This window comes from Platichthys flesus, chromosome 10 (genome assembly GCF_949316205.1).
Source record: "Platichthys flesus chromosome 10, fPlaFle2.1, whole genome shotgun sequence".
NCBI lineage: Eukaryota > Metazoa > Chordata > Actinopteri > Pleuronectiformes > Pleuronectidae > Platichthys > Platichthys flesus.
Window position 1 is genome coordinate 13,970,464 of NC_084954.1, and position 11,844 is coordinate 13,982,307.

Here is an 11,844-nt window from a genome sequence, read left to right on the forward strand (position 1 = left end):
TGCCGCGCTCTGCCTGTAGGCTGCAGCTGTGGCCTGCCACCCTGTGCCCTGCATCTCAATGAGCCACAGTCCGCCAGTCCAGAGGAGAGGGGGCTCCCTGATGCAGGGGGTCACTGCTGAGCCCCAGCAACCACAGACTCCGCCCCACATCAAACCCCCTACTATGAGCCGCAAGAGCCCAGAGCTGGGCTTCCCGTGCAACCCGGGCCCCAAAACTACCCATTTGCCACATCTCGCTGTGACCATATAAGGCGACATCAGGCTGACATGCCATCCTAAACTATCTGGGACTTCGGCCTCCTTAATTTTTTACCAAGTCTCTTTATGTCTTGCAGCACCCTCCTCCCCTCCTGTCCAACCCTCTTTTGTTAGCCCCTCTCTCTTCCATGCAGCTGGATGGGGGACGACATTGCCAGGGCTTTGGCAGTGGCATCAACAGGTTGCGGGGAAGGGCCACCCTGGCCTCTAATGTAGCCCTCTCTGTCTCTTGCCCTTATCCCTCGCTCCTTTTCTCTGTCACAGCGGTTGTTGCTGCTACCCCAACAGGAAAAAAAAAAGTAAGGGGGATGGGGGGGCACGGTTGAGGCTGCCCCTCTTTCTCACGCTCATAAGAAAGCCCTCACTTCTTCTCCGTGGTGAGTGACACCTGCTGATTACCATAGAGACACTGTGGGAAGTTCCCCCCTGCCACACTGGGGCTGAGATTTGCCCCCTCTCCCTGGGTAAACAAGCAGTCCATGGATTAGTTAACTGGGTTACTGCATGGCAAACAAATAAACACACATTATTTAGAGCAAATTAGTGCCAATGAACTCTCAATGACCAGTGTAAGATCTAACACTCTCGGACAAAAAAGAATAAATAAAGGATCCTGTTTATTTTTGTAGAGGAAGACAATCTCCAGCTGCTCAAAGATGTAAAGACCAACTTCCTCTTGAAAGCATGATGAAACTTTCTATATGACCTCTGAATAAAAAAATGTTCAGTACTAGAGAAAGCTGATGTGGAGATCACATAAATGAACCTACAGTCAGCTCTCAGTCTGCAGACTGAGCATCCCCTTCATTTCCATCTCCCCTGCCCGCCCTAAACCGGCAAGAGGTGCCAGTGATGTGATTGATGTCGGAGACTGGGAGCTTTTTGCTGGTCCATAGCTGCTTCCGCCGTGGGTTTTAGTTGTCAGCGGGGTCATTATCCTAGCAACAGGGTGGTTGGTGGGGAGCGTGCACTGGAAGTGGGGGAGGAGAGAAAGTGGGTGAGCTGTTGGGGGACAGGGGGAGTTAATAGGGATGAGGAGAAGAGGAAGAATGTAGGAGTTAAGAATGGACAAGAACAAGAGGAAGGACAGAGATGAAACAACAGAGACAAAAAAAGGGGAGGACAGTGACCGAGACTGCACCACAGTTGTGGCGAACAGGCGGACTCTGCACAGCAAAGTAAGCACACAGCGGGCTTGCCGCGAGAGGAGGCGAGCGGTGAAGGTGCCACCTCCCTCAGCCTCCTGGTCCCATCGGCGCTGCCAGCCAGCCTGCCTGCCGACAGCTGCACCCCAGTAATTTACTTCTCTCCACCACATTTAGCAGGAAGACTGCTTCCCATTACCCAGAGCAGGGGGTCTGTGCTGACGGCCAGACACCCAGCCAGAGCGCTGACGTCCCGGCGTGACACCCTCTGCTGCTGGACGCTGCCTACCGGGGCTCCATCACCGAAGCTGTCTAGCATTTCAGCCTCCGCTGCTGTTTATCAGTTTGGTGTTAGATGAAATTTACCAGAACCTTTTGGGTTAACTGTTGAAAAGTTAAATTATGTAAAAAGTAAAACATGCTTTGTCTGTTGGTTTTGGTCAAACTACTATATTAACTTTTGTTTACTCAGGTTACTTTGCTACCAACATCTGATTTGTTATCCATAAACTTTTTAGGCTGGTTATTAAAAATAAAAATATAAATTACAGGAAGGTTTAAATTTTTACTTTAATGAAAATTATTACTAAATCCTAGTTTACCCTTTTACCTGATCTCTTTAAATTCTCTTTCGTAATCTCTGATGGATTCCCTGTACATGTAGATAAAAGAACATTAAATACCCTTCTTGTTCTTTAATTGTTTGATTTTACATATTTTAATAGCAGCTTATAAAGTGTTTTTAAATTGAGAATCGCTGAATAAATGATTGACTGCAGTATTATGCAAATGAATGACAGACCCTTGACTAAATGTAGTTTCATAAGTTGTGTTATTTGTTACTTTTGAAAAGTTTGGAACAATGTATATCATATTTAGTGGCCATTTCAAGAAAGTGCAAAGTACAGAAATATATACAACTATATCCCTTCTGTTAACATGGAGGAGACCAATCAGTTTCTTATACTGCAGCCAGCCACCAGATGGCAATCAAGAGGCTGCAGTTTCGCTTTTTGGCAGTCGTCATGTCTTACATCTTTACATACAGTCCATGGTGTCACTACTTTGATGCAATTGAAATCTTGTGCATGTGTAATATAGGTATTAAGGGTTTTGATCTTTTTTTGGGGATTAAGTCCAGTATAGAACTGGTTATGATTCTCTCCCCATTCATTTACACAGGTCATGTTGGTCCGAAATAACCGCCTGGTGGTGTTGCCAAGATGGTTGTCCAGAGTCTTGCCTATATGTACCAAAAACATAAATGACTAAAAATAAGTAATGACCTTTGTTTATAATTACACTAACATTTAGTTAAAAAATGTAGATGATAAATAACAAACATTTTTGTATTATATAAAAGGATTGTGTTATTTGAAGCGCCCTTAGGACTTGTTTGTGACATTGAAGTTGAAAATATCAGCAAAAGGGATGAGCTATTGCTCCACTTCCACAGTATATCATGTGTGTATGTGTGCCTGTGTATTGCAGCAGTGTGTGGCCCATGACAGCCATAATAAGGGGATGTGTAGGAGCCTGGGCGAGCCCAGCAGCAGAGCTGGCAGCCAGTCAAAGTGCTGAGATCCTGAGACCGTCAGCATTGCAGCATCATGAGACATTTTTAATCTGGTGGGTCCGTTACTTTGAAACACGCAACGTGTTCCCTTACGGAGACGTCCCACACAAAACTACACAAGGCACAAATATTCAAAAGCTGAAAGAAAAATGTTTCCCCTACATCGACCACTGTGTCTGGTGTTTCAGACACCCCCCGCCCTACTCTCTTGTTCCCGCTTTGCGTCTCATGCACTTTCCTGGACCACCAACAAGGTCTTGCTTGGAGGAGGAGAGCATGGGGTGTCCTTCAGTCGCATGACCAGCGAAGGAGCAAATCAGCTCATGCACTCCAAACCAAACCACGAGAGGGTCTGTGCAGCACGTCGCACACAGCATCCATCCGCTCTGCTGAGGCTGATTGGGTCACTGAGCAATGTTCTGGGAATATCACAAAGTCGCTGTTCAACTTCTGTCGCTCTGTGTCTGCCCCCCCCCCACCGCCACCTCAATCTCCCCCTCGCTATCTCATACTGCTGTGTTCTCCGCTTTCCCTCCCTCTCTCACCGCACCCCTCCTCTCATGAGTCAGAGCCAGCTGAGCGTGCTACCCAAATCCAACAGTTGTTGTGGCCTTCGTTAGCCTAACGAGGGGGCCGGCTCTTTATACTTGTCAGGGAGCAAATGAGTCAAACAAACAAGGGCCAGGGAAGAGGGGAGGACAAGCGAGCGCTGTTCTGTCGAGCTTCACTGGGTTGTCGGCCACAGCGCTTCCCTGGAAACTAGGGAACCCACAATCTGCCTCTTTGATGTCTGATGATGCTCGGGCTTTGATGGAAAAATTCACTAGCAAAAAAAAAATAACATGCTACTCTGCCTCTGTGGCCACTAGAGGCCGTAGGCACATTCAAAGCGTGTGGGTGCACTGTGACGGATCTAAAAGGGAAGTATCATTTGGGGACATATAACAACTGGTTGTGATAGTAACAACAGAGTTACAGTGTTTATGCAGGGCTGTACTTGCGATGTGGTCTGTGCATAAAAGGGCCTGCTGGCAGCGTAACGTCTGAATAAATATGCTTTGCACTTGTCAATACACTCACTTATTTGCATAAGCATTTCTAGACGTACACACACACACAACTCCCGTCCCTTTCAGCGACTTTGTCTTGCATTCCAAAAATTGTCCTTCCAAAACAGATAACCAAGATAACCGTCACAACAACACATCCCAGACAGTGTCCATGAGCCAGACACATTACTGCAGCACATAGGCTTAAAGAGAAACTATCAAGGTGTGTCCTTCAGAATGAGATCATTTCACTGAGTGCAGTCTGTCTGGAACAAATGTACGGAGTACTTGGAGGCCAAGAATCTGCAGCTCTAATGACAGAGTCGCTCCACTGGGGGGGCTAACAGGAAAAACGAGGCACAACGGTTGCTACGGATTCTTTATCGAGCATTCTGAACATGATTAATCAGACACGAATCAAAGAGCGAAAGGGAGAATGTGTGTGTGTGAGTATGTACTTGTGTGTGTGGTAGGGATGTGCTCAGCTGTGGCACCAGAGCTGCAGCCGGTGACAAGCTCACCATAAAACCATTAAACGAGGCATCACTAGAGGACGACGTAACACTTAAACTGTGCTCGCTTTTGTTAAGTCATGGTTTGGAGCGAGACCATCTCCATGGAACACACGTACAATGTTGATGGAAATATGGAGGGACATCCTTTTTAAAACGTTAAATTTGTGTTTTGAGTGCACACATGGGAGTAATGAGCATGCTGAACACACTTGGAAGTGGTATAAGCCATTTATTATTACGCCCACATGGTGATGTGAGTCACTTGGGTGGCGCCATCACACACCAACACGCACGCACTTGCACGCACTCAAACATGCATACACGCACGCACACACACACAAAATTGAACGAAAGGTGCAACATGGGATGATAGCAGTTGAGCGTGGGCTGCCCGGCTGAGGTGATGGACACAGAGACAGGGCTACTTGCAGGTTCACCTTCTGTGCAGTGACTCTGGGGCAAAGACTGCGTGACAGTGACGCGACACTAAAAGCCTTCCTGTCAAGGAGGCAGGCGGACGCCCTCCAATCAAAACACTGCGGCTCTGGGTGACATTTCACAGGGCACAGCTGCTGGGCTGCGACAGCATGCCAACTCACTATTCCTGAAGGGTTGTTTGTTTAGTGTGTGTATGTATGTGTGTGACACAACTAGAAGGCTACCACTGCTAGCAGTTTGTGTGTGTGTATGTATGTGCGTGTTTACGCACATTTACTGCCACACAGGTCAACAACTGTTTTTCTAACGGTCACTATTTGACTTCTGGTATAGTTACACTTAACACAGGCTCTCGATCAAAATAATTTTATCGGCTGATATTGAGGAAAAAAAGAAGTGCCAATTTTGTTGGTATATAAATGAACAGACACAGAATGAATGACACTTGAGCCTAAACCTTCGACTGTAATGCAAAACTAATTTAATTTTACACGTTTTCTTCCAAAAAAATGATGGTTCCCCTTCACACAACTAGAATGACACTCTGTAGAGTGCAAACCTCCGCCAAGGCCCAACAGTCTCCTTATGAAACCTCATTTAAATTCAATAGATCCGGATTTTGATTGCACCAAATTTTACAGACTATTCTCTGAGAATACAAAGAAACGGTTTCAAAACACATTATCTCACTATGTTAAAGGAAGTGAAAAACAAAATGTAATGTGTTCTTCCTAGGGTAATGCCCAACCCCTCCCCACATTTTGCATGATCCTGTTAACTAACTAACGCAGACAAAAACATAACTTCTCCGGTGGATGTAGTCTGCCTCAGGTACAGAACACACATTTTGAGAGTTTTTCGCTCTAGTGGTAGATGCAGATGATTTATCATTAATCCAGGATTATTGATTTGATAAAGGTCTTAACAAGGTTTCTACCTTTTCATCATTGGTCAACACTAAATAGAACTTTTGCTGATAAGACACAAACAGCAACCAGTGCTTAGTCCGTAGGCTCAATGGAATGACCAGGGTGTGTCTGCCTACGACCGACTGAGTCGAACCAGGCTGACTGACCCTTTCCTAAAACAGCAGACTGTTATGCTCTTAGGCCAGGACTCAAGGAGGGAGGGGGTGGGTGGCTAAAACACCACAGCAGAACTCTGTTCCCCCCATAGAGTCCCAAGGAACTCTCCTGGTGACCTGCTCCCATCATCGTATCCCCTCAGTTAGAGCCTCGGTTACCCCTCTTCCAGTAAAAGCCTGGATCTCTGGCACTGGGCCTGGGTGCCTTCAGTGGTTTTGGAGAAATTCCTGATCCTATTTTGCCCCTGGTGGTGGTGGTGGTGGTGTGGGGCTCCGTGAGGCAGTCACAGTTCGAAAGGCAGAGTTAGTATGAACACATTAAGCTGCTCAAAGCCAGCAGGTATGTGAGGAATGCCTCTTCGTCCAAACAACAGGACTCACGCCCGACACAGAGCCACACCACGCCACACAAGCACTGTCAGAGCAGCTGAATGGGGCCCACTGGGGACTCCACAACTGGATGGTTCTTTAGATCTATGGCTGTTCAAATATGGTTCAACTAGTAATCAATCCCCTCGGACATATGTAATTGTGCTCAGGCCTTTCTGCATTTTTATTTTAATATAATACACACTACAGTAAATCCAAGAATGCCAAGAGTGAAGATAAACTAGTCGAAACATTTTAATCATTATACTGTACACCAATTAACGCCCCAAAAGAGCTGTAGATAAAACCTTCCATGCATGTGTTAAACACATAAACCAAGTAGAATTAGTTAAATGATTAAGTCAGACAGGTATTGACAAGGTATTTAAAAAAAGAGGATATTGTTATCGTATTTTGGGGTCTTTCTTTGCCAGCCCGGAAGATTTCTGAGTTGTCACGTGCACAGGGTGATTATGACTCTAAAACATCTTTTTTGAATTGTAAAAAAAACGAAAGAACTTCAAATTATGAGGTAGATTCAGTTATTATCTGTTCAAGGTTCAAGTGCAGATGAACTCCAAAACATCCAACACTCAAGACTTAACACCAGATATTAAATCAAACTGCATCGCAAAAGATTTATCTATCCTATTTACCTCTTTTATGGAGCCATCCCTCCTTGACGATCACCACATTGGTCATGATGGTGGGCAGGGTTGAGGATCCAGGTTTCCAACAGGAAGAGACACAGCTTTGCTTCCTTCACGCAGCCCTAGGCAGGAGCCTGGAGACGGGGTCCTGGGGTTTATAGCTGACTTCTCAATGGTGGTAACCTATTAGTTGAAGAGGAGTAAAAATTAGCCCCGTATTGAGGTAAAAGATTTCTTTCCACTTGTCTGAATATTAACCCTCGGGTCAACAGGCAGTGGAATTGAGAAGATCCTCATGCTTTATGGCCCAGTTAGGGGAGTACATGCTAAAACCACAGCGCCGCCCCTTTCAGATGTGAAACCTGCACCACTGCAAGGTCAAATATCTGTGTAAGGCCGCGGTCTTTGGCATTTGCAATAACGTTTCCCGTATTGGAAAATTCCATGCTGTTCTCACAAAACACAACCATTTCTGAAAGACTGAGCCTTTTTTTCTACTCGTGATGAGAACAGCAGTGAGTTCGAAAAAAAAGTCATTCAATAATGTCAAAATGATTGAAGTTATTTTGCAGTTGCACAGCTTATGGTTGGATCCAATCCTAAAATCATATACAAATGCTGTCCATGTTGAATCTGTAACCAAATCCTTTTTCTTACGATTTTATCCTGAAGGTATACGTGTCAAGAATGTTCAAAATGTAAGGGATTTGGAAAAGTTTGAAGGATGTGATGTCTCTGCTATAGGTATACGAGTTTCTAAGGGGGAGGCAGCAGACTTTGTAGACTTTTGTTTTGGCTAAAACTCAAACGAGACTGGACCTCAGACGTAAAATGTCTGATCAAAAAAGGATTTTCCATTCGCTCTTTTCCCTGATCAGAGCAACACTTGAGTGTTCCATGTTTTGATTAACTTCCCTATGTTCTTAATTCATGACCATATTTAATCTTTATGATAGAGCTCAGCAGTCCCAAACATAAAATCTCATCAACCTGTGCTTCTACATATTGCTCTGATATATTTTAGTAATGATAAAGATGTTTCTGTATTGATGAAATGGAGTTTCAAATTAAGCTATTTATAATACTTGACCACTAAAGTCATGTTAATTAAGATTTTGCATAACAATTACTCGATAATGAAACACATTATAGTTTACTAGAATGCTGCTGTCATAAGTCTCTATGAACACTGGAAAATGTCCAGACAATCTCTGGAGTTTGCTTCTCAAATATGAAGAATGCAGCAGGTATTCTCTAAGTAGACGGTTGACAACATTAGAGAAATCTCCGGGGGACGGGTGGCTCAGCGTGCCGGTTGCAGGACATAAATTATGCTGCGAAGAGATCATTCGTTTTTGTTTACAGCACATCACTGCAGGCATCATTCGTCATTTGTCAATGACACCTCTTTTACATTCAGAAAGGTTTGTATTTCTGTCTGTTTTCAGTTTCACATCCATCACGAGTTAGAAAAAAACCACCATCAACACGCCTCTGAATTATCTCCTTCTGTATTCTCACATGGGTTTACTCAGACTCTCCAGAGTGACAACCAGGGCGCAGGCAGGAAAAACAGAACAGCAACTACATGGGCCGGAATGTGTGATTTTTTTTAGTAATGATTTAAAGAAGTTGTGGGTAGAAAGTGCATTGTTTACTGCTCTTTTACGTGCTGGGGTTTTTCATTCACAGCTGCATGACCCTGTGGTGGAAGTGGTTCGGAAGTTTGTGTCCAGAACAACAACTTGGGCTCATCTTCTCACACAAAACAGACATGAAAAAAGCTGCCGTCACATTATACCTGCTCACACTCTTGTTAGAGTGTATGATACTAGATGGGATAAAACATGACTGACAGTCATCTGGTATATCTGCAGCATCAGCAGCACATATGAAGAAACCTGCAGGCCACTCAACCTTTTCATTAATTCAGTGATCTTTAGGATATAAAACAGCTTTCAGAGCAGGAGGGAAGCAGGAGAATGATCAATTGCCACGCTTGTTCACACAAATGTCACATACTGCACCAGGCAATATCTGAACATCAACTGAAATCAATTTGCCTGCCGCTGCTCCGTCAGAGTAAAGCCATCAAAAGGGAGCTCTGTTTGAGTGACCCCCATCCAGCCTACTGGTGGGGACAACAACAGGAAGTGGATGTGACTATTGACAGGCTGCGAGTCATATCTGTACAGCTCCAGGCTCGAGTGAGTCTGTCTGCGAGTGTGCGATCAACACGTCTTTTTCTGCCTCTGCCCGCTTCCATCAATGAGCAAAAGTGAGTTTAAGAGAGCAGGAGGGTTTTTTTGCTCACTGTTTTTGCTAATTGCACTAGGGTTGTGGTGCTTGTTTCACACTTTCGATGTTAAAAGGATCTCGGAGCGAGGAATTTGAAAAAAGCAAGAGCAAACTGAATGCAACTCAAACCAAGGTTCACACAAACTGTTGGATCCGTTCGGCATCTTGGTGTGTACTCTGTGACACAGGCACGCACACATAATATACACATTGGGACAAATCACACAAACAAACCTAAGCATGCGCACCACAGCCAAAAAAGCAACACATGCACAAGATCGGCTCTGGAGCCACAACAGAGCGCTGCTGTTTTAATGGGAGCGACCTGTTGCTACTGCGGCCTGTGTGGAAAAGCTGGGCCGCTGCCAGCGCTGCAGCCAGAAGCCACTGAATGAACCCAATACCCTGACAGCGGGTCACATGGTCCTCAGGCCTCTGGGCCACCGCCTGCCTGCCCGCCTGCCTGCCCGCCCTGCTGTCAGTGCAGCTCTCAATCATTCATCTTTCTGGCTCCAGCTCCAGGGGCGAACCCCATTCAATGCAAATCAGTGTCTTGCTGCAGAGATGCCACACACTGAGCCTGTCATTGGACCAGAGAAGACAGTCCCATTGAGTTTAGGGCAGGAAGCAGAAATTCAGGTCAACATCCCCACACTTCCTTCATTGCAGATTGATAAGATACAAGACTGGTTTTGCTCTATTTTCTGCAGGCGCTCTGGCATACGACTACATCAGCAGCTGGCTTGTGGCTACAAAGGGTAGAACATTACACTCCGATATTTAATATTCGAGGAAACCGGAGCATCAAACCTGTTCACCTGTTGCTGTAAAACGGTTCCTGAAGCCACATTTGGTTTGTGTTGTAATGAGACAATGGAACCACTACTAGTCAGATCTACTACTCGCTGCCAAGTTCCTCTTTCAAGTTCCCTGAAAGCACAACACCAACGATAAGAATATTGTGGGTAGTGGCAGCTAAAAAAACAGATCACGGCTCTTGTAACCTTGAAAGCCAAGAGGGCTCACTGCTTTAATCCTGCGATGACATGAGCAGAAACCCAAACAAGAATCATGTCAATGTATTTGTTTCCAAGCTGGTCAGACAAGCTAGAGTCGGACACAAGTCGTAACAACCTCCTCCTGCCTCCAGAGACTTTGAAGTCCTGCTCTGTTGCAAATGAATTCACTTGGTCGTTTAGCAGCGTGTAGCAGCCAGTAACCAAGATTAATGAAATCAAAGTATCTACTTCTCCTCAGTATCGTGAGACAGGCCCGAGAACACATCTGTGATGCGATGGCGACGCTGTGGGTTACAGTCATCGGAAGCGCATGCCTTTCAGGGACAATACATCTGAACTCCTGAGGCACACGCAGAGGGCTGGGGGGGTTTGTGGTGGTCACCATAAGTCTGCCTGTGTACAGGGACAAACTTTCAAACAACATTCCTCAGATTCTGCATGCAACTGGTGGCACATTTGCGTCAATGGAGCTGCAAGGGGATTGGGTGGGAGGCGACTGGTATTTTCTAAATAGAACAGGGACAGCCAAGCAGTCACTGGCTGCATCATTACGCCAGCCCTGTTGGGTCTTCCACGGGTCACATGGCAAGTCCCCCTGCATACACACACTGGACAGATGTAGTCTCATGACCGATAAACACAGTTTGACAGTAAAGGCATAACCGGTACAGCCTGCCTGGGGACAATGTTCCCTTCCCCATGCTGTACATGCAGATGCAATCTCTGAGGGATGGAGACAAACAGACAACAACATAAGTAATAACAGGGAGGTTTATCTCAACTGCCCTGTTGAGATGTCAGCTCTTTTTTCTTACCACATGAGTATCCTCTACGTAACAGGCGCCTATTTCATAAGATTCCAGCGAAAAACGAAGCCCCTTTCTAAAGAACCACTGCAGCTAACCTGATTTAGCGCTTACATGCATAACTGTCACCGCTGGAAGTGGGACGCTCACAGTGAAGAGGGTGAACCTTATCACAAAAAACTGGAAACCACATGATCGGTCCAGATGGACTCAAAATAGCACTATTGTGACCTTTTCTTCCCCCTCATGACCTCCCTGTGCTTGAAAAGAGGTTTTTAAGGGAGAGATACAACAAGTCACAACAGCAGATGTGTGTCACTGTGTGTGTGTGTGTGTGTGTGTGTGTGTGTGTGTGTGTGGGTGCAGCAGTGTTACAGCAACAGGCAGAGAAGCAGAGGCCTAAACTGAGTGACTGCCTCTCACACTTAATCACTTTGACCGGTAAACAAACGCTGAGGTAGATGACAACAATAATTGAAGTCGAGCTCGTTTGTTTGTTATCAAAAACAACCAGCCTGGATTAAAGTAGCAGGACTGCAGATATTATGGCCTGGGGGGCGGGGGGGTCTGTGTTGCCCTAGAAGTGGTGGTGAAAGCCGCCCCCCCTCCCCTCCCCTCAAAAACAATGATGGTTAGC

At 45.6% G+C, this 11,844-nt stretch overlaps 1 protein-coding gene across 2 annotated transcripts in view; it reads right to left on the reverse strand.

The window, feature by feature from the left end:
* Positions 1-11,844, reverse strand: part of akt1 (v-akt murine thymoma viral oncogene homolog 1) — a 34,669-nt gene that overhangs the window by 22,265 nt on the left and 560 nt on the right. For both annotated transcript variants that reach the window (XM_062398103.1, XM_062398104.1), the window contains exon 2: positions 7,091-7,267. In XM_062398103.1, coding sequence (XP_062254087.1) covers positions 7,091-7,136 — 46 coding nt within the window. In that variant the 5' untranslated portion in view covers positions 7,137-7,267. The remainder of the gene's footprint in view (positions 1-7,090; positions 7,268-11,844) is intronic.